Here is a 21329-nt window from a genome sequence, read left to right on the forward strand (position 1 = left end):
AACCCATCACACACACCTGGTAACCTAGTGCCCCCAGCGCGATGAGCAGTTGGCCTGTGTCTAGGCTGGAGTTGAGTCCCCTGGCCTCAGCCAGGTGGTCTAGGCCGGTTCTCGGCATCCACACGCACTGGTCTCACCCACCTTTACCCTGCCCTTGCCAGGCCTTTCCTGCCATTACAAGTGACTGGTGACTATTCACCCCGATTCTTCCTGCTGCTGGGCAGTCCCTGCTTGTCGTCAGGGCCCAGCTCCAACATCACCTCCTCTGGGACATCTTCCCTGGCTGTGCCGCCCCCACCACAGTTAGTTTGCTAAGCTTGGGGGGCTGGAGCCCTCTGGGCAGCACCTTGGGGATTTGTCCCAGGTTTGTCTGTTCCATGGTCTGGAACTGGAAAGAGTGACCCACGCTGGCACCCAGCTCTGCCCGTGCTTCTACTGCTGCAGGCTTCTATGGGCAGCAGCCGCCCTCACATCATGCCCCAGGGCAGGGCCCTCCATGGTTCAGGGGAGTCACACCTAGGCTCCTCCCCTCCCCTACACACTTCCTAGCAGCCAGGCCCTCTGGGTCCTCCATGTTCAGTGGGGCAGGACTCAGGAGGGCCCAGCGCAGAGGGTTCTCAGGGAGGACTCAGAACGGAGGTGTGAGAGCATCATCTGTCCAGGGTCCTCTGGGCATCCTTGGCTTCTCTTAGTTCACCACCCTGCCCCTACCTGGCCTGTCCCAGATCCTGCCACTCCCCTCCCCTCTTCCTTCCTACCTACGGTAGCCCCCCAGAGGTCTCCCTAGGCTATTCTTGTCCTCAAGACCCCATGTCTTTACCCTCTCTCCCCCAACAGCCAGCCCGCTGTTCCTCTCACACCCCAAGCTCTCCCCCACCTTGACTGGCCTCTTCTGTTCCCCAGCTGAAATGTCACTCTTCACTCCTCCAAGAGCCTTCCCAGGGAGTCCCCCCCGCCCCCAGAACTTCAGGCATGTGTAACTGTGAACTTGTCACATCTCCTTGCTAACAGTTTTCTTGTGGCAACACCAGGAGGGAAGGGACCTGTGTCTGTCCTCTTCTTAGTGTCTTCAGGATCAAAGTGTGTGCTGAGTAGGTGAATGCAGTGTGTGTGGCAGAGGGGTGAGCTCCTCCTTGAATAAGCCACCACAGTGTGATTTTTGAGCCAGTCGCTATCTCTTGGGGCCTCCTCCTGCCTCACCCCACCCGTATCTCCCCAGCTGCAGGGAATTGAGCAAACAACGCCTTGCCCCCGGAAACCGGGCAGAGGGACTCAGATGCCCTCCAAGCTCATTCACACTCTCCCTTGCTGCGTCCTAGGCATTGCTCTGTCTTCAGCCACCCACGTAGCACCTCCTCCCTACCCCACCCTGCCCAGCCCCTCCGAGGTAGGTGCCTGTGGTGGCGCCGCCATCAGCTTTCACAGCGGATCCAACCCTGGGTAGCTCACCATGGGGACTCTGAAGCCTTGGGCCCGGTTCCCACTCCTGGTGGCAGCCCACCTGCTGGCCCTGGGGATCGGGGCTGCTGTGCTTCAGGCCCTGGAGGGGCCTCCAGCGCTCCAGCTCCAGGCCAAGCTCAGGGCAGAGCTGGCTGCTTTCCAGGCGGAGTATGGGGCCTGCCTGCCACCGGGGGCGCTGGAGGAGCTGCTGGGCACTGCCCTGGAAGCCCAGGTACACGGGGTCTCCAGCCTGGGCAATGGCTCAGAGGCCAGGACCTGGGATCTGCCCTCAGCTCTGCTCTTCACTGCCAGCATCCTCACTACCACGGGTAAGGCCACCAGACGGCCCAGCAGGAGGGGTTCCTGGGGGCACTGGGGGTGTAGCCCTTCTGCCAGACCCAAAATGCCAGACTGACTAGGCCTGACGTCACAGCTGGGGCTTCCCACCCCAACACCCCAACTGGTGCCTCAACTTCAGCTGCCAGGTGGGGTGTGGCCTACTCAGCCACACCCTCTTGCCTGCCCCCCAGACCCAGGAAAGATGCCCAGACCCCGTGGCCTGAGGCCAGGTAAGGGACAGATACTGTGGGACGAATTCTTGAGTGGAGGAAAATGGAGTAGACCCAGGAGTACAGATTCGGACCACCAACTCAGGAGAGTGTGTCCAGGGGGAGGAGGCCCTGATGACATGTTAGCCATGGTGAGAGGGCACAGAGATGAGGGATTCCTGGCAGATGAAGGGATTCCTGGCAGAGGGAACAGCATGTGCAAAGGCCTGGAGAAATAAAGGAATGGGACCCACAGCCCTGGAGGTTTCTCCACCTGCCAAGTGTCTAAGTGTTTTTTTGTTTTTGTTTTTGTTTTGTTTTGTTTTTATTTTTTTTTTAAGATTTTATTTATTTATTCATGAGAGACACAGAGAGAGAGAGGCAGAGACACAGGCAGAGGGAGAAGCAGGCTCCATGCGGGGAGCCCAATGTGGGACGCGATCCCAGGACTCCAGGATCACGCTCTGGGCCAAAGGCAGGCGCTAAACCGCTGCGCCACCCAGGGATCCCTCTAAGTGTTTTTTGAATTAAAATCTATATTGCCAGATTCTTTTGAACAATCAGGAAACCTACTTGCACAGAGCCAGAAACCCTGCAAGGGATTCCGTATTGTCTGGAGTGGAATAGGCCTGCACTTTGGGCAGAGTGTGTCCTCTCCAGGCCAGCCCAGTCCCCACCACTCCCTCTTGTCTCACAACAGGCTCCTCAAGGCATTTGAATTTACAACCTCTGGACTAGCTGGTCCTGTTTGCCCAGCACACCCTGCTCCCCTACCTCTCCCTAACTTTGCACATGTTTTTCCAGTTTTGAATGCCTTCTCTCAGGCATGCTGGCTCTCTTGCCACCCTTCACATGAAGTGTCTCTACTGATTTTCCTGCCTGTCTCCAAATGGCAGGGCCTGAGCACACTCAGATTCCAGTGCAAGGCCTGGCACACAGGATGTCTCAGTACACCTTTGGGAAGTGATAGACTGGGTATTATTCTTCCTAGGGGATTTGGAAGTATCAAGGGCAGAGCTAAGGAATCTGAGAAAACCAAGCTTCCTCTGGGGCAGGACAGCAGTTCTCAAAACTGTCCCAAGCTACAAGAGGCCTAAGGTGACTGCTTCTTTTAATCCTTACATTTTCCAGAAAAGAGTGGCCAGAGACGCTGGTTGGTTTGTTTATTTAAGAGTAGGGGAGGTTGGGGAGGAGGATGGTGCCCAGAGAGAAAAGGAGAGAGAATCTTAAGCAGGCTCCAGGCTTTGATCTCATGACCCTGAGTTCATGACCTGAGCCAAGATTAAGAGTCAGACACTTACCTAGGAAGAGCAGTTACAGAGGTTAAAAGACTGGTTAAAGGACCCCCAGCAAATGAGGAGCAAAGCCAGCCAGAGCCCAGGTCTGAACAGTTCCCATCATCTCAGCCACCAGAGGGCAGCCTTCTGCCAGCGGCCTTGTTGGGGGAAGGAGGGGAACCACACCTGGCACCCCATGCAAGTGACCTTGCCTACCACCTCTCTCCTTTCCAGGTTATGGCAACATGGCCCCACTCTCAGCAGGTGGAAAGGCTTTCTGTGTGGTCTACGCAACCCTCGGGCTGCCAGCCTCCCTAGCACTCCTGGCCGCTCTGCGCTGCTGCCTGCTGCCCCTGCTAAGCCATCCTGGGGCCTGGGTGGCCATCCACTGGCAGCTGGCCCCAGAGATGGCTGCACTGCTGTGTGCAGCTGGATTGGGCCTGCTGGTGGCTGGGACCTTCGTGCTGCTTCCGGCACTGGTGCTGTGGGGGTTGCAGGGTGAGTGCGACCTGCTGGAGGCCATCTACTTCTGCTTCAGCTCACTCAGCACCATCGGCCTGGGGGACCTGTTGCCAGGTGGTAGCCGTGGCCTTCATCCAGTACTTTACCACCTTGGCCAGCTTGCACTTCTTGGTGAGTCCAGCTGCCACAGAGTGTGGGAGAAAGGAGAGGAGGGAAGAGGAGCCTGGACTAAAACTCCCATAAGCCACCAGGAAGGCTGAGCCTCAAGGGTGAAGGAGCACTGCCCTAGGCTGTGGAGTGGGAGTTGTAGTTGGAAGAACCCTGATGGTGGAGTTGAGAGAGTTGTGACTGGCACTAGGTACTGGTGGGGAGGGGGTCACCTGCCTGGGAGGTGGGCAAGGAGCATCACTGGCACCCCAAGAGCTGCCCTAGCAACCTCTCCTCACCAGGTTACTTGCTCCTTGGGCTCCTGGCCATGCTGCTGACTGTGGAGACCTTCTCAGAGCTGCCACAGGTCCGTGCCATGGTGAAGTTCTTTGGGTCCAGTGGCCTGCTGACTGCTGAAGACCAAGGTGGCATCCTAGGCCAGGATGAACTGGCTCTGAGCACCCTGCCACCCTCAGCAGCAGCCCCAGAACAGGCCGCAACCTGCTGACGGGTGTCAGGTGATGGAGTGGAGCTCCTCTCAAGTGGACAAGCCCCACAACGAAGCCTCCAGAGATGGGAGGGGGGATTGTAAGGACCTCAGATAATAATGTGTTTTAAAAAGGGGGTGGTGTAAGAACCCCAACTGTTTTTGTCTCTTCCTTCAAAACGGGACCCCTAGAGCGATCAACGACCCAAACCCCATCATCCTTAACCACCTACCCCCAGTCCTTTGAAAGTGAAAGCCGGGCAGAGCCCTCCTCCGCATCTGGGAACCTCAAAGCCCGAGCAGGCCCCACTTGGGATCGCAGATAACCTCTTCGGCCTCTGCCCCACCCCCTTCCGTCTATTGAAAGCCCCCTCCTGAGAAAGGCCATTGTGGTGTAGCTTCGTCCAACTTTATTGCTCACGAAGATCAAGAATGGGGGAGGGCGGGGGCGCACGGTCCAGCGGCCATCCCAGCTCCCCCGCCCGCAGGCCCAGGGCCCTCGGCCTGGGGGGCGGTGTCGTACTTCGGGACACTCCTGGGACCCTGGGACCCTGGGACCCCCCCCCCCCCCCCGCCCCCGGCGAACACACGCACACACTCACACGAACAAATAAATACGGCCCCGGACTGCACGGCCGTCCAGCCGCTCCCATCGGTCGGGCTCGGGGGCCGCCCTGCTCCCCGCCCTGTGGGCGACGGCGGCCCCACGAGTGGAGCGCGCTGCGACCACGTGCGGTCCTCCAGGCGCCAGCCCCGGGGCGGCGACCCCGTGCTGCGCTGCGGCGAGAAGGGCTGCGGTGCGAGCCGGAGGCCTCAGCTCAGCGAACAGCGCTCGCGCCGGCTCAGCTGGCGGCTCAGCTTGCGGCGCCGCTGCTCCAGGCCGCGTTCCAGGCGCTCATCCTCCTCCAGGGCGCTGCGAGGGAACCCCATCCGGTCAGAGCCGGGGCGCTGGCCCCCTCCGCCCCCTGCCGCCGGGCCGAGCAACCCCCGGGAGCGCGCCCCAGGCCCTCCCCGCCTCCCCGCGGCGACCCTACCCCACTCACATCCGCTCCTTGTGGTCCAGGTCCCGGACCAGCTCGTCGCGCTGGTTCACCAGCGACACCAGCTCCTCCAGGAGCAGCTGCTCTCGGTGCTGCTGCGCCGCGGTTTTCAGCCAGTCTGGGAGCGGAGGGGGCTAGGAGTCAGGAGGCGCCGGCCCGGCTGGGTCCTGCTCTCGGGCCCCCTCCGGCGCCATCTCCCAGGTCCCATGTCCCACCTTCGATCGCCAGCATGGCCCGTAGCTCCCGGCTCAGCAACTCAAACCTCCGCTCCAGGTCCTGCTCCTCGATGCTGGGGTAGGGGTAGGGGGTGGGGGTAGGGGGTGGGAGTAGGGGTGGGTCAGGAAGAGGGAATGGGAGGGGGAGGGGTCTCAGGGCTCTGACCACTCCCTGGCCCCCATCCCACTCCATGACCGATTTGCGCGGAGGCCTGGGCTGAGAGCAGCGCTATACCCCGTCCCTGCTCCAAATCGTCTTCCTTCCAACTCTTCTCCAAATGCTGAATGTTTATATTGTCTCCTCCCATCCTCGCTGCTCTTTTTTTTTTTTTTCAATTAAGAAACAATCTTGCAGGATTGTTTGGATGAACATTATTCACAAACAGCAAGTATTAGACAAAATTATTCTGAAAATTGATCCAAAATGCAAAAGGGAAGAAAAACCACCTTCATCATGCCGGACTATAAAAAGAAGAATCACGTTTGATCCCACTTGGGAAACCAGCTCAGATCTCCCTGGGCCTCAGTTTTCCTTATTGTAAAAGAACAAGGTCAAACTGGGGCACTAAGCCCTGACCCGCCTGTACTATGTTTTTCTCTTGGGTTTTGGATTCATAAAACAGTTCCAATTTAAGAGATATGTAACTTATACTGGACTTTTGAGAAGAAAAAATAAGGGGATCCCTGGGTGGTGCAGCGGTTTCACACCTGCCTTTGGCCCAGGGCACGATCCTGGAGACCCGGGATCGAATCCCACATCAGGCTCCCGGTGCATGGAGCCTGCTTCTCCCCCTGCCTGTGTCTCTGCCTCTCTCTCTCTCTCTCTCTCTCTGTGACTATCATAAATAAATAAAAATTAAAAAAAAAAGAAAAAAAAGAAAAAATAAGATGACTGAACAATTTTTCAAAAGAATCTTTGAAGAAAGAAGAAAGCTGTGAATATTTGTAACCAATGTAGCCAAGATTCCCTATTCTGCAGGCCCTGGGTTGGGGTGGTGGACGCCTACCCCAGGCGGGGCCTGCCTGCACTCACAGCAGCTGCAGCTGGTCCTGCCTTCTGATGAGAGCATTCTTCTTGTTGACCAGTGTGAACCACTCCTGGATCAACATCTCCTCCTGCAGCTTGTCAGCACCTGAACCAGGCCAAGAGTGTCACCAGGCCTGCCACCAACCCAGGTGGCAGGGTAAGGTGGCTGGAGAGTGGGGAAGGGGCTTGCTTCATTATGGCATCCCTGAAGCCAGTGTGCCTCTGGCAAGCTGCTTCCCTTACCCAGCTGTAAATGGGGACAGTGACCCCAGCTTTGCCCTCTCCCAGCTCCTCCCCAGAACAGGAAGTGCTGCAGGGCTAGGCAGATCTGGTACATTGTGCTGGGGAGTGGACTCCAGGCGCCTGCCCCACCTGACTCCATAAGTCTCCTCAGTTGTGTCTCCACCTCGGCTGCCCGCCCATCAATCTGTCTCTGCTCCTGTTCCAGGGCCTGCAGCTCTGCACACACATACTGACTTGTGTCCTGGAACCGTTGCTGCAAGAAACGGGGGCAAAGGACAGGGTGGACTCAGCCCGAGCTCTGCCTAGGAAATGCCACCCACCAGTTCCACCCACCTCGGCCATCCTTACCAGCCCAGCCTCTTCCCCTGGACTTGGGGGTGGCTCCTCTGATGGGAGACTCTTACCTGCAGACAGAGACCAAGCTAAGGCACCTCCAACTGACACCTGCCCTCAGGGTATCCCCAGTTCAGGATCAGCCAGAGCTGAGCTCGGTCACTACTCCAAAACTACTCACCAGGGGACTGCTGTGGGGCTGCGGTTGTGGGTGGGCCAGGGACAGAGCTGGGGTCAGGGCTCAGGGCTTCCTGTAGAGAAAGAGGCCAGTGAGGCTTGTGGGGGTTTCCCAACAGCCCCACCCTGGGGCCAGCCAGAGGCTCAGTGCACACACAGGGCAGGAGGGGCCCTCAACTCCAGGCCCTGGCCACCCCAGCTGCTTCTCCAGTCCTGCAGGCACAGAACTCCACCCCCACCTCCTTTAGGAAAAATGCCTCCTCAAGCAAAGGCCACGGCCTTCACCCTCCCTGGCTCTGTGGTCCTGGGCCAGTCCACTCCCACTCTTGGAGCCTCACAGTCCTCATTCCCTGGGCTGGGCTGATAATCCTGGCTTTATAGGGATTTTGTGAGAGTCATCAGTGAAAGGCTAAGAAGGGCCTGAGTGGGGCCTCTCCTTCCCTGTCTCACCCCTTCCTCCATGGATCTCCCTCAGGTCACCTCTGACTCCCATGACCTAGCTCTTGCATCTCCAGCATGGTCAGAGGACTACACAGTGACAGTGAGCTGACCTGACTCACCTCATCTCCAGACCTAGGCTGTCCTGAACCACCACCTCCATATCCTGTCCTAAAGGGGGCACCCTCCCACCTTATCAATTCCCATGCTAGGGACCGTAGTGCTCTTCCTAGAACACTCAGAACAGGACAGGTTGGCTGGACCTACCACTTTTAGCCTGGAAAGGCAGGGCTGGCCCCTACTGTGCGTTCCCCACGGCCCCCTGCCCCGGCAACTTGCTGGGAGAGTCAGCGCTGGGGACTTAGATCTGAAGACAGCCTAGCCCCTTTGATGGCTCCTGCTCTGGCTACCCTTCTAGGTCACAGGGTGGGAAGAAGAGGTGGAACCACTCTACTGTCCACTCCACCCCACACTTCTCTGTGAGCCATCGCTGGGCAGATCCCACTCAGGTGCCATCTTCTCTGGCCTGGGCCAGTAGCAGCCTCCTCACCAGCCACTGCCCAGGCCCTGCCTGCTGACGCTCCCCTCAAGCCATAACGGAGGGATCTCCCTAAAAGCTTCACCCGATGGTGTTCCTCTCCCCCGAGCCCTCTCAGCCCCCAGTATTGTTGCCAAGGCCTGGGGCCAGCTCCAGCCTCAGCTCCTAGTACCCCACACAGCACCCAGACTCCGCCTAGCCATAGCAACAGGCTTGGGCTTTCACTTCCCCAAACAGTTTCCTCAGCCTGGGCTGGCCTCTAGCAGGGGCTGCCTCACTTCAGCAACCTCCATGACCCAGCTCAGCTCAGCCTCTTCAAGCACCCTTCGGGTTCCCACTTGGGTTTCTGTATCTCTTCCTGACCTTCATGCCTCCCAAGGCCGTGATCCCCAGGCCGCACGATGCTCCCCTCACAGCTTCCCTGGCCTTCCTCAGCACAGCTCCTACCCCAGTCAGGGCCGCTGGTGAGGTGACCCATGTCTCCCTGCCCAGAGGTCACCTCTGCAGGCAGGGTGGGGCCCAGAGCCGGCATTCAGGGCCGCTGATGAGAGCTTATTGACCACAGTTATGCATTGGACCCCGCGCATGTACATTGACTCCTTCAGTTCCCCCAACAACCCTGTGAGTCATGGTGATCACCATCCCGAATTCACAGATGAGGAAACTGGAGGTCAGAGGTGAGGCTCATACAGAACCCGGCCTTGGACCCATGGCTGTCTAATCCAAAGATTTGCTCCCAAGCTTGGCCACCAATGTACTGTTTGCCTCTGGGCCAATCACACCCACAAGGCTTCCATTTGTGTCTTTGTATGTGAGAGAAATCCCAGACTCATGTAACCTGGGGGCTGCAGGGCTCCTGAAAGGCATCTGGGGGAGAACACAGTGCCGCTTTTTTGACAGCACCCTGAGCTGGTGTCTCAAGGCCACTCCATAAGAACTTTCATGTGTTTGGCTCTCATCCTCAGGGAAAGAGCACAGAGAGGTTAAATGGCTTGCCCGGGGTCACACAGCGGGTCAATAGCACAGGACCTAGTAGAGAGCACCATTTAAGAGTTCTGTGTTCACAGGTGTTCTCAACTTCCTTTGCCTCTGTCTTCACCTCCCTAAGTCTCAATGTTCCCACCTGCAAAATGGGGTAATGGTTCCTCCCTGGAAGGGGCATTGTGGAGTCACTTAGGAGCTGATGAGGGGTCATGGAGCTGGGCCAGGCACAGAGAAGCAGGCACTCTACCCACAGAGCAGGCAGGGGCAGGGGAGTGAAGGAGAAACCCCAACCTCAGCAACAACAGAGCTTACTCACACTGGCCCTGATGGGAATTCATTCCAATGCTTCCTCATGTCTGACCCCAATTCCCCTTTTTCTGCACCTTCATGTGTGGCCCCTCCTCCAGGAAGTCTTACTGGGCTGCAAGAGAGGCACCCTGCCCTGCTCACAGTGTTGTGTCAGCCCTATCCCAGCTTCTGGTGCCCGACTTTGTCCCATCCAGGATTCTGGGAATTGCCAAGGGCGCAGCAGGGCCTGACCTCCTCCCACCACAGGCATAGGGCATGGGGGATGGGACTGGCCAACATGGAGGAGTCCCAGGGTGCCTGGGTGGGTCAGTCAGTTGATCTTGGTTTCCGCTCAAGTGCTGGTCTCGAGGTCATGGGATTGAGTCCTTCAGCGGGCTCAGCACTCAGCTGGGAGTCTGCGTGAGATCCTCTCTCCTTCTGTCCCTCCTCCCACTTCTCTCAAATAAATAAATCTTTACGTGGGCGGGCGGGGGGGGGGAAGGAGTCCTCTCCAGGCCTGTGGGTCAAAAACCTCCTGTGGGACAAGGGCTAGAGAGTGGCCTGGCTTGGAAGGACCAGACGCTGGGACTTGGGCAGAGAAGGGTGTGGGATGGAGCCTTCCCTCTTAAGATTTGCTGAGCCACTGACACACATGAACAAGGCTGCGGTCATGGCCACAGCCATGGACGGCTGTGTCCCCCTGACCCCAGCCTATCACATCTCCTATGGGTGCCCCAGGTAGCCCTCCCTGTCTCCCATTCACAATGCGGTGCCTCTGACTCTGTTCTCAATGCTTCAGTTCTATAAGCCAGCCTCACCACCACTGCCGCCTGCTGACATTCTGGGAGGGGAGTGGCAGGCAGACCCCAAAACGAAACCTGAGCCTTCCTGCTAACACACTTTTACTTCAGCAGGTCCCTCCACATGAGAACTACCCCCTCCCAGTTTTCACCTGGAGAGCTTGCCCACCTTATCAGCCTCGCTCACATGGTGGCCGCTTCCAGAAAGACCTTCCCCATTTATTCTCGCTTTTTTAAAGCTTTTATTTATTTATTCATGAGAGACACACACAGAGAGAAAGGCACAGACACAGGCAGAGGCAGAGGGAGAAGCAGGCTCCATGCAGGGAGCCCGACACAGGACTTGATCCCAGGTCTCCAGGATCACACCCTGGGTTGAAGGCGGTGCCAAACCACGGAGCCACCTGGGCTGCCCAATTCTCGCCTTTCTTTAGCACTCAGGGGTCATCCCTGGGCAGCTGAAGGCTTGGAGTGGCCTGACAGAGCTGCCCCTGTTGTCCCAGGCAGGACGGGTACAGTGAGTGGAAGGAGCCCCAGCTCGGAGGCTACTTCAGTGGCTCTGAGTCCTTGAGCAAATCTGTACCTTCTCTAGGACCATCTCCCCTTCAGTGCAGTGATCATGTGACACCCAGGGAGACCCTGACCTGAGACCTGCAGGGGCTGGGGTGAGGGACACGGGCACCCGGTAGGGTCTACCATCCCCAACCTCCCATTATTAGAGAAGAATGGGTTTCCAGGATCTTGAGTTAAGGATCCAAGTCAGAGATACTTGGGGTTGGGAGGCCCTGGATGGTCCCCTGGAGCACAGAAGCTCTGTCCCAACTTACAGAACAAATAGTGGCTGCTGGTCGACCCCTGCAGGGAAAGAAACACCCCAACCCACTTTACAGTCTATAAAGAGCAGTGCACTGAGTGCTGAAAACCTAGAGCCTTCTACCCACTACCATGATTCTACTCTACCTGGATGTCAAGCATTAAAAACCATTAGTATAGGGATCCCTGGGTGGTGCAGCCGTTTGGCGCCTGCCTTTGGCCCAGGGCACGATCCTGGAGACCCGGGATCGAATCCCACATCAGGCTCCTGGTGCATGGAGCCTGCTTCTCCCTCTGCCTATGTCTCTGCCTCTCTCTCTCTCTCTCTCTCTCTCTCTCCGTAACTATCATAAATAAATAAAAAATTTTAAAAAAATCTTAAAAAAAAAAAAAAAAACATTAGTATATATGGGCAGCCCGGGTGGCTCAGCAGTTTGGCGCCGCCTTCGTACTGGAGACCCGGGATGGAGCCCACATTGGGCTCCCCGCATGGAGCCTGCTTCTCCCTCTGCCTGTGTCTCTGCCTCTCCGTGTGTGTCTCTCATGAATAAATATATAAAATCTTAAAAAGCAAAACACATTAGCATATGTCCCAAGGTTGGCAGCAAAGGTGGAGACCCTGCCCAGGCCGCTGCTCGTCCCCCAGGGGGCCTCGGCTTGCATGTGTCCCCAGAGCAGGAGCTCACTACCTTGCCAGGGTACTCTTCCGTGGCACCATGGTCCCTCCACTCAGAAAGCACTCCGCGGGGTCCAGCTGAGCCCTGCTGCCCGGCAGCGGCCACCCCTGGGCCAGCTCCGCCCTTGGGGCTTCTCTGCCCAGCTCCCCCCTATGCCGCAGGAGGGCACTCACTGCCGCCGGGGCTCCGGTCGCTCCGCTGGCTCCAGCCGCTCCCGAGTCCGGGTCCTCGGCCGAGAAAGAGTTGCTGTTCCGCAGCCGCGAGCGCCTCTTCCTGAGGAGGTCGGCGTCGCGCACGTGGGAGAAGGAGCCGTGGGCGCGGGGCGGGGGCACCGGCCCGGCCTCCCCGTTGACCGACGGCCGCCGCTGCCTCGCGCCGCCCCCCGCGCCCGGGGCCCCGGACCCGTTCACCAGCCCTTGGGCCGGGGGCGCGGATGGCCGGGCCCCGGGGCCGTCGCCAGGGGCCTCCGCGGAGCGCGCTTCCAGGGCGGGCTCGGCGCCGCCGTCCTCGGAGGTGGCCTCGGGAGCCGCGCGGTCAGCGCGGTTCTCGGGCTCCTTGGGCTCCGCCGGCGCCTCGGGCCGGTGCTCCCGCAGCCGCTGCGCCAGGCCCCCGGTGTCCAGGCTGTCGGGCGGGCCGGGCCGGGCGCTGGCCACACAGTACGTGCCAGCGCCGCCGCCGCCCTCCAGCTGCACCAGCTGCAACTCCTGCCCCGTGCAGAAGGCGCGGATCTGGCACAGGTACGTCATGACGATGAGCTTGTCGGGCACCGACAGCAGCACCATGTCCGCCGGCTCCAGCAGCCGCGACACGCCCAGGGCCGCGAAGCCATCGAAGGCCTAGGGACCGAGCGCTGATGAGCGGCGGCGGGCGGTACCCAGGGACGCCGCGGCCCCCGCCCCGCCCTCGGCCGCCGCAGGCGGAGTCCCGCGACTCTCAGGCGGGGGTTTGCCCAGCGAGCCTTCACCCTTCTGCTGGGGAGATCCAGCAACAGGGCCCGCCCTCCCGCCACCCAGCAACTGCACACCAAAGGGTGGTTTTGGAAAAACCATCTGGTGGAAATATGCTTTAAAACAAAACTAACTAAACTAAGGAAAACGAACAATGTAAAGACCAAGAGAGTAAAAAGTGGCAGAACTTCTAAAGTCCGCTCTGGGGGCCCTGCAGCCCATAGATTCCTCTCCCAAAGACCGGCCGACTCTAAATCTGGGATCTAGGGCCTAGCTCGGGAACCTTTCCCTCCAGGCCTTGGTCCTGTCCCATCTCACCTGCTTGTTGTTCTGTTTGATGTTGAGCGGATCCAGGGAGGCGTAGTCACTGCAGGGAGAGGGCTGGTCGGAGGCTGGAATCACACTGCCCTCCCAGGAGACTCCCTCCTTCATTCCCACCCCCTCTGGCAGCTCACATCTTGTCTGGGTGGAATCGGTGCAGGATGGCACAGAATGCCAAGCCGTTGCGCCAAGACGTAGTAAAGTTGGTGACTCGGACACCACGGTAACCAGCAGTGACTTCCTGGCACCACTCCAGCAGGGATTGACTGGAGCTGACCTGGGCAGGTGGTGCCTAGAGACACAAGGATGCACTCAGGGAATGTGAACATAGGACTGTGCCCTCTGCCCCTTGGACACAAAATAGCTCCAGCTCTGGGTTTACAGGGGTCACCAGAGACCACTGGCCAGAGCCCTGGGACCAGGCAAAGGGTTTCCAGCTCTGTGGTTATCTACCAAGGTCACCTAAAAGGCCAGTGGCCCCAGGTAAGATCAGAGGTAACCAGCAGCCACACCTAAAAGTCAGCCCAGAAAATCAGGGGGGGGTGTCTGGCTCCATGCAGCCCAGGGAAGACAAGATGGGGGAGCCAGGGCATCCTGAGAGAGGAGAGGGTGAGGGGGGCTCCTTGTAGCTGAGCCCCGGTCCTACCACACCCCAGTTGACCAGGTGGGTCCATGCAGAGCCGCCGTTAGCTCAGCCCCAGGTTAGCGGGAAGCAGCAGACTGGGCCCTCGGCGGCCCCCATCCCTACCTGGCTGCCCAGCAGCCTCCCGTCCTCTTCAGGCTCCTCTGGGGAAGAGGCCCCTGAGGGCTTGCGCACCCCAGCCCCCGCCCTACTGGCCACCTGTGCCTCAGTCAGGCTGGCCTCTGGGAGGTTTAACTCAGCGTCTTTTCCCTTCTCAGTTCCTGAGACCCCAGTTTCTGCATCCTGGGGCTCCAAAATACTTAATTCGTTCTTGGGAGGCCCTAAACCCTCCATCTCTGCTTCCTGGGCCCCCAAAACCCCAGATCTGGCCTCTGAAACCCCCCAAACCCCAGCTTCCACCTCCTGGACCCTCAAAACTGTAGTCTCTGCCTCTGACTCTACCCCCTGGGGCACTACAACTCCATGCTTAGTGATGGAGTCCTGTAGAGCCTCATATTTGAGGGTCTCCCAGAGCCCAGGCTCTGCCTCCTGGGCCCCCAAAGTCTCTGCCTTCACTTTCTCAGTCACTAAAACTGTAGTTTCTGTCTGTTGAGTCCACAGTCCCTCCATCTCTGCCATTCCAACCTCTGGTCTCAAAACCCTTGAATCAGCCACCTCTGTCTCCTGGGCTCCTGCTACTTCATTCTCTATCCTTGGGACCCCTGCACCCCCAGCTGCTACCTCCTGGGTCCCCAGTATCTCAGCTGCTGCTGTCCTGGTCTCAAACCATGGAACCTCTGAACCGCCTATCTCTGCTTCCTGGGTCCCTGCCATCTTGTATTTTATCCCTGAGCCCCTTACTTTTGTCTCTTGGGTCCCCAATATCTCAGCCTCTGCCCTCCCAGCCTCGATCTCTGGCATGCTGGCACCTCCCACCTCTGCCTCCTGAGCCCCCCATATTTCAGATTCTGCTGCCTCAGCCTCTGTCCCCAGCATCCCTGAACCACCAGCTGTCTCCTGGGTCCCCAATATCTCAGTCTCTGCCATTCTAGTCTTTGTCTCCAGAAATCCTGAATCCCCAGCCTCTGTTTTCTGGGTCCCCAGTTCCTCAGACTCTGCCATTCCAGCAGCCTCTGACTCCAGGACCCCCAACCCCATGCTCTCCGTCTCCTGGGCCTCCAGGGCCTCAGCCTTTGCTGTCCCAGCCTCTATCTCCAGGAATCCTGATCTCCCCACTTCTGTCTCCTGGGTCCCCAGTACCTCGGACTCTGCCACCCCAGTCTCTGTTCCCAGGATTCTCGAATCCCCAGCCTCTGCCTCCCAGAACTCCAGATCTCTAGACATCACCCCTTGGTCAGCTGCTGGTGGGGCCCCCTTGTACCTGCTCACCTGGGGCCTGACATCCGCTGCTCCAACAGAGGGACCCTGCTCCGGGCCTGTCCCCCCAATACCAGGGACTCTGCCTCTCACCTCTGTACCCTCTCTCTCGTGTCCTGCAGCAGCCTTGTCACCTTTGAGGTCACCAAGATGCCTGGTGTGCCCTACAGGCTCTGCTGCAGGTGTGCTCAGGATTGTAGGAGCCTCATCCCCAGTCCTGACCCCTGTCCTCCCTTGAGAGCCTCTTGGTGGAGCCTCGGGAGTCTCCTTGAATCTTGTCTCAGACATCACCCCTATAGCCTCTGGTCCCTTAGTGTCCACATGTCTCACCTTTGACCTCTGCTCAGCATCCACTTGACTCACTTCTAAACTCTCTTCAGCCTTCCCAGCTCTGATGTCTAATCTCTTAGTGTTCACCTCTGTGACTTCTGACTCATGCTCTGTGTCCACCCCTCTAGCCCCTGGCCTGTCCCCAGGGCTCCCCTCTTCAACCTTGTTTTTCTGCCCTACCAGAGAGTCTCTGGAGCCTTCATCCTCAATGCCTGGGCCCAGCCTGGCTCCCTGAGCCTCTGTCCCTTCCTGAGGGCTTTCCTGGACTTGGATCTCCCCAGAAGAACCCACTCCTGCTAGGGGGGCCCCTGAGGCTTTGGAAGCCTCATCTTCCCCTTGGGGGCCTGGGGGCCAGGGGGCATCAGAGCCTTTCCGGAACCGAGGGGCTGGAGTAGGGGCCACATCCTGGCGTGGCTGTCTTGAGGACCTGAGGAGAGAGCAGGAGGAAGCATTGGGGAACCCACTTGGCTACCTACTGTCAGCCCCATCCCCACCCTTCAGGTTGCTAGGGCACTGGAAAGACAGGTTGGTAGGGGGAATGCAGCTTTCTAACAGTAGAGCAGGGGATGGAAGTGGGGCTCATTCCAAAGCTCACCTCTCCTCTGGTGGGGTTCCCAGGGGCCTTGGGGCCTTGAGCCCCACCTGGCCCCCTGCTACAGTAGCTGGTTCTGGCCCCTGGCCCCGGGAGGCCCTGGCTGGGGGCGCAGGGGCACTCACAGGGGTGGGACTGGTATCCTCCGCACTAGAAGGGCTGGCAGCTGGGGAGGAAGGAAGGGAGGGGCCCTGAGGCCTGGGCCCCAGACTGGAGGTCCATTCCCTCCCCAACCCCAACCCCAGCCTGGGCCTCACCTGCCTGCCGGGACTGTACCCGGCCCTCCTCGTCCTCCTCACAAAGTGTCTTCAGCTCCCGAGAGGGATCTGGGGTGGGGATGGGGGGCAGGTCAGCCCAGGGGAGGACCCCACAGGTCTGACGGCTTCCCCCCAACCAGAGTTTTGGGCCTACCTGGGAAACGCCCCAGCCTCAGGGCACTGCCCCGACCTGCGAGAAGAGACAGGCCCTCGGATGCAGACAGAAAGAGAGAGAGAGAGAGAACCACAAGGACAGACAGAAACAAAGCCTTAACAAGCAAAAAGGAGGGATGAGAAAGCTAGTGGCTGAGTACCAGGGTGGGTGGTGAGGCCTGGAGAGAGTAGACTGCATCTCCCCACTGTGCTTTTGGCCCAGCCAGTTCAGGGCAGGTACTGACCCAGTCAGGCACCCACTCAGGGCTGAGGACAGGGCCTGTGGGACTCAGCTAAGGACCCAGGCCGCCATGGGACTAGGAGCCAAGTTTGGATAGTCAGAGCTGCTGGGCAGGTTGGGACTGCCTGGGCAGGTGAGCCCCCCGACTGGGCATGCGCAAGCACCACCCCGTCCCCCCCACTGCACAGCCAGCAGCTCCTGGCCTGGCTTATCCCCAGCATTCCCTACGTCCTGGTGATCTCATCCATGGCAGGCTGTGAGCCCACCTGGCTGGGGGACATGAGACCGTGTCTCAGGGGCCCCTGGGCCATTAGCCTCCTCCTCGTCACTCTCAGCAAAGTCATCCAGGTTGCCCACATCGCTAGGCTTCACGCTCATGAGGCTCGCAAGACTCTGCATGTCATCGTCCCTGGGGGGTCAGAGGTCAGGGTTGAGGGCTGAGGTCAGAGGTTCCAGACTCAGGCCAAGGAAGGAGGATGGGCACTCACGTGGCACGGCCCTCCCGCAGCAGTACCCCCGAGAGAGTGAGGCTCAGCTCAGCTTGTACCACCTTCACGGACTTGGGCTTTAGCCGCAGCCGCAGGGGTGCTCGGGCAGGCACGGGCCCCGCGTAGTGGGCCAGGTCCACCTCAGCAGTGGCCAGCACCTTCCGTTGTCCCTTAGATTCCTGTGAGCCAGGAAAAGAGGCGGGCGGGGAAGGATAGTCAGTGCTGCCCCAGAGTCCCCAAGAGCCCAGGTCCCAGCCTGCCTGGCCACTCACATTCTCGATAACAAATGTCCACTCCTTGGCCTCGTACTGGTCCACGTGAGGGTCCTAGGAAACGAGGGCACCAGTGAGTACAAGGGCTCTGGGGTGAGAGCAGTGTGGGGAGAAGGGCCAGCTGTCTCTCACTGTGTGTGACAAGTATGTGTGCATGCCACCCCCTCCGAGGAGACCTCTTGGGCCACCCCTACCCCATCTTGGTTCTCCATCTCACCCCTCTGTTCTATCCTATTTGGATGGATAACTCAATGGGGATCCCCCGGGGCTGCCTGGGTGGTAATCGTCCCCCCACCCCCGCATTCCCACCTATGCAGAAGGGCTAGAGACTCACCCTGTAGAGAGTCACAGAGATGTCCACATTCTCTGGCACCATCCACACCACGGTGCCCCGGTATGGGTTCTGGATGCCTGGCTGCCAGCTGTGGGCCTGCAGGGAGTGGTGGAAGGCCTCCCCTGACTCTTAACTCTCCCCTCACCACCTGCCCTTAGCTCCAGACTTGATCTCATCTTTCTCTCCCTTCTATGGATTCTAATCCAAACCTGAACCTGACTCTACTCCCCCATCAGTTCTCATGTACCCACTTTCCCCACACCCTCTGTTAGCCTCACCCACAACCCACAACCTGGACCCCTTTCCAGTTGACAACCTCCCCCACCTTGGAGCAGATGCGTCGATTCCGCCGGGTCCACACCACCACCAGCTTATCCGGTTGCCTGGGAGTTGGGAGAGGGGGTCTTCTCAGTCAGGCCCACCCACCCAGCCTCTCCATATCCTCCAGGGTCTTCCTTCTGCCCACATCCCCCTCCCCCAGGAGAGGGCCCCCCGCACAGCCCCTTATCTGGAGCCACCAGGAGCAGGGTGGGGCTGTGGAGGCAGGGTGGGGCCCAGGGCAGAAGGGCAAAGGCTCCAGTGGGTCGGCAGGGATTACGAAGACTGACAATGAGAGACACAGAGACATACAGAGAGACCAGCACACACAGAGAGAACCACATGCACACAGCAAGGACCCTCCAAGAGACACACTGACTCAGAGAGACAGACATGGAGTAAAACAAACCCATTTGCTCACAAATATTTGGGCAGTGTGGACTGTAAACCCAGCCCAGTTTAGAGGCAGAGCAGGGCAAAGGAGAAGCAAGACCTTCTCAGGCTGAGGACAACAGAGGTTGGGGAAGAGTGCCAATCGAGAAGGGAAATAAATTAACCAGCTGACTTTAGGGAGATAGGAGAGAGCCACTGGGGTCTCCTTGAGGTTGGGGTGTCTGAGCAGAGGCTCAGGGGAGGGATGGGCTATGTGAGTTGTCTAGAGAAGGAAGGCTCAGGAAGAAGGAATGGTAAGCACAGAGGTCTGAGATTGTGGGGAGATTTCAGGGTTAGAGTGAGAGTCAGAGGTTGGGAGGTGGTCAGGGAGGCAGAGCATCAGCTTGTCATTAGACAGCCACCCAGGGCCTTCTATGTCCAGCCCTCTGCTGAGCCCAGGGGCCCTGAGAGTCAGCCATGCTCCCCACCTCTCAAGCCCCGAGCCCGGGACTCTAGCTTTGCAGGGCCCCTGATTCCCACAGGGGGCATCAAGGAAGACTTCCAGAGGGTGACCTCCAAGCTGAACTGCATATGCCAGGGCAGACTCAGAGGAGAGGCAGAGATGTGAAGAGAGCAAAGAGTTGCCTGAGCAGGCCCGGCCCCACAGAGCTAATGTGTGGCTGGGCCTGGGAGGGAGAAGGTTGTTTTGGGTTAGAAGGTCCAGCTCCTGCTCAGGAGGGTGGAGATGGTTGAGGGGACCATGAAGCCGAGGACAATGCAGGAGCCCTTCTTGCCTGCACCCAGCCCCATGCCAGGACACTTAGGTACACCCACCCCCCTGCCCCTCTGCAGGCTGAGCCAGGATAATTGGCTCTGCTGTCAACCCCTGAGAATGCTGAGGCCCAGAGAAGTTGGGAGCCAGGGTAGGTCACAAAGCCGAGCCCAGAGCTCTCTGGCCTATAGCCAAGCTCCCCTCCCGAACCCTAAATTGCAGACAATGCAAACTGCAAACTTCCCAGAAAGGGGAAGCAGACAGGGGGTGCCTAGAGAGGGCGGGGCCTGGCTAGGCAGCCTGACTCAGGCTGGGCACGCCTTCCTGGGGAGCCAAGACCTGGGCAGGGGCAGCTTCCTAGCATGGGCTCCTGGCTAGGAAGCCCAGGAAGCCCTGCCCACCCCCGTGACTCAGATGCATTGATACTGCCCGCACCCCAGGCCTGCTCTCTGGGACCAAGCCCAGCGTCCCCTTGGCCTCACCCAGGATGCTGGGGCAGAAGGCAGAAGCCAGAGACCAGAGTTAAAGTCCTAGCTCTGTGCTGTGCTACTTTAGCTCTTGTCTTCTCTGGGCCGCACCAAATGGAGTGAATGGCTTTCTGGCTGGCCCAGTGAAAACCAGGGACATGGCTGCTGCCCAAGGGACCCTAGCCTCCTGCTCACTACCCCCCTCCCTTTGGACCCCATGATCCCTTCCTGCCCCAGCAGCTCTTCCTCTTGGGAACCTAAATTTAGCCCCGCCTGACGGGTGAGGCCCCCACAGCTGTGCCCTAATCCAGCCAAGGGAAGCCGACACCAGTGAACACGTATATTTAGGGTGTGACGCAGGGGTCCGGGCAGCTGCGGGTGGGAGCATGTGGACAAGATGCCTCTGGGCCCTTAGGCAGTCCAGGCCAGGTCCTGTACTCTTCTCACAAATCTCCCCGCACCAGGCCACCTCACCAGCCCCAAGACCTCTCCTTCCCGACTCACAACCTTCTAGGCCTGCAGGCCCCTTTAAGCCATCCCTGCCTCCCTCCTCATCCGTCTTGATGCTCAGTTTCCCCTTTTAAGGACATAGTGGAAACATATCCAGCCTCCCAGCACCCACTCAGCTGAAGTGGGTGTGTGGGTTCCTTTGGCTCAACAAGTGGGTGGGGGAGGCAACATCCTTGTTCTGGGCTGTACCGCAGTCCATGAAGGTTTCAGCCACAGCCTGGCCACCAACAGACCTCAAAATTTGCTACCTTTTCTGATGTTATCCCGAACCATCCCTCTAGTCAAAAAAAAAATGAGGCCTCCCTTCCCCCAGTGCTGCATGCAGCTGAGGAAGGTGTGAGCACAGACAGATTCTCAGGCCTGCAAGTTCTGACCTCAACACCCCAAAAGCTACCCACAGCCCCAACTCCGGGGGTCCCACAAGCTGCAAGGGCACTTTTGAGTCTCTGTGTCTGGGACACCAGAGCCCAAGGTGGGGGCGAGGGGCCTAGTTGGCCAGGGGGCTGGGGAAAGGTTCTCTCTGGCTCCCAGCAGCGCCATGGGGTCCCAGCCGAGTACCCCAGGCCTCCCAGCCACTCACCATTTCTTGGTGCACTCCACCACCAGCTCGTGGTAACAGGCCACAAACTGGAACTTGGCGGCCCGCTTGCCCACGCGCTGCAGGCGCTTCCACACCGAGGTCATGGCCCCCGCCGCCCGGCTGCTGGCTCTTCAGACTCGGGGCTTCCGCTGGCCCGCGACCGCCGGCCCGGCCTGGGTCCCCATGGCCTCCCGGGCTGCTATCCGCGCCGCCCGCCCCGTCCGTCGCAGATGTCCGAGGCTCGGACCCGGGGCCGATCTCCCCGCTGCGGCCGCTGGGGCCCGCCGGGGGCTCTGGCTGAGTCGGCCGCCCGGTCGTCCGGGGCGCGTCGGGTCGCGGGAGCGCTGAGCGGCCCGCGCGCCGTTTCCTGGAGCCGCACCCCCCGTCGGGAGGCGGGCGGGGCCCGGCCGGGGCGGGAGCGGGAGCGAGGGGCGGGGCGGCC

The 21329-nt window shown here is 59.4% G+C and overlaps 2 protein-coding genes across 10 annotated transcripts; one reads left to right on the plus strand and one right to left on the minus strand.

Annotated features, from left to right (window-relative positions):
• The first annotated feature begins 99 nt into the window (after nucleotides 1-99).
• Nucleotides 100-4512, plus strand: KCNK7 (potassium two pore domain channel subfamily K member 7). Its single transcript, XM_038563936.1, has 3 exons — nucleotides 100-1769; nucleotides 3500-3898; nucleotides 4177-4512. The coding sequence occupies exons 1-3, from the start codon at nucleotides 1451-1453 to the stop codon at nucleotides 4380-4382; spliced, it is 924 nt and encodes a 307-aa protein (XP_038419864.1). The 5' UTR covers nucleotides 100-1450; the 3' UTR covers nucleotides 4383-4512.
• On the minus strand, nucleotides 3168-21220 carry EHBP1L1 (EH domain binding protein 1 like 1). Of its 9 annotated transcripts, XR_005373625.1 has the most exons (22): nucleotides 20888-21218; nucleotides 18194-18251; nucleotides 17869-17964; nucleotides 17535-17588; nucleotides 17263-17441; nucleotides 17041-17183; nucleotides 16535-16570; nucleotides 16381-16449; nucleotides 16127-16289; nucleotides 13951-15958; nucleotides 13337-13494; nucleotides 13200-13248; nucleotides 12108-12770; nucleotides 7401-7470; nucleotides 7235-7290; nucleotides 7016-7139; nucleotides 6650-6749; nucleotides 5617-5690; nucleotides 5405-5519; nucleotides 4964-5274; nucleotides 4174-4307; nucleotides 3168-3908 (listed from the first exon to the last, which is right to left on the minus strand). XR_005373625.1 is itself a non-coding variant. In XM_038563931.1 (20 exons), the coding sequence occupies exons 1-20, from the start codon at nucleotides 20989-20991 to the stop codon at nucleotides 5175-5177; spliced, it is 2658 nt and encodes an 885-aa protein (XP_038419859.1). In that variant the 5' UTR covers nucleotides 20992-21220; the 3' UTR covers nucleotides 4755-5174. The 9 variants fall into 9 exon arrangements, 8 of the variants coding, with proteins under 8 accessions (XP_038419859.1, XP_038419858.1, XP_038419857.1 ...); XM_038563931.1 differs by lacking the exons at nucleotides 3168-3908; nucleotides 4174-4307 and having other exon boundaries at nucleotides 4755-5274; nucleotides 15712-15958; nucleotides 20888-21220; XM_038563930.1 differs by lacking the exons at nucleotides 3168-3908; nucleotides 4174-4307 and having other exon boundaries at nucleotides 4755-5274; nucleotides 15532-15958; nucleotides 20888-21220.
• Nucleotides 21221-21329: the final 109 nt, after the last annotated feature.

This window comes from Canis lupus, chromosome 18 (assembly GCF_011100685.1).
Source record: "Canis lupus familiaris isolate Mischka breed German Shepherd chromosome 18, alternate assembly UU_Cfam_GSD_1.0, whole genome shotgun sequence".
Lineage (NCBI taxonomy): Eukaryota > Metazoa > Chordata > Mammalia > Carnivora > Canidae > Canis > Canis lupus.

Excerpts from the sequence above, each read along its gene's own strand:
- KCNK7 (XM_038563936.1), top strand. The coding sequence starts at position 1,451 with ATGGGGACTCTGAAGCCTTGGGCCCGGTTCCCACTCCTGGTGGCAGCC. Across the intron at positions 1,770-3,499 it reads CAGCATCCTCACTACCACGG|GTTATGGCAACATGGCCCCA; the intron begins GTAAGGCCACCA and ends TCTCCTTTCCAG. Across the intron at positions 3,899-4,176 it reads TGGCCAGCTTGCACTTCTTG|GTTACTTGCTCCTTGGGCTC; the intron begins GTGAGTCCAGCT and ends TCTCCTCACCAG.
- EHBP1L1 (XM_038563927.1), bottom strand. The coding sequence starts at position 20,991 with ATGACCTCGGTGTGGAAGCGCCTGCAGCGCGTGGGCAAGCGGGCCGCC. Across the intron at positions 16,290-16,380 it reads GGTACAGTCCCGGCAGGCAG|CTGCCAGCCCTTCTAGTGCG; the intron begins GTGAGGCCCAGG and ends CTTCCTCCCCAG. Across the intron at positions 15,959-16,126 it reads GGAACCCCACCAGAGGAGAG|GTCCTCAAGACAGCCACGCC; the intron begins GTGAGCTTTGGA and ends CTCTCTCCTCAG.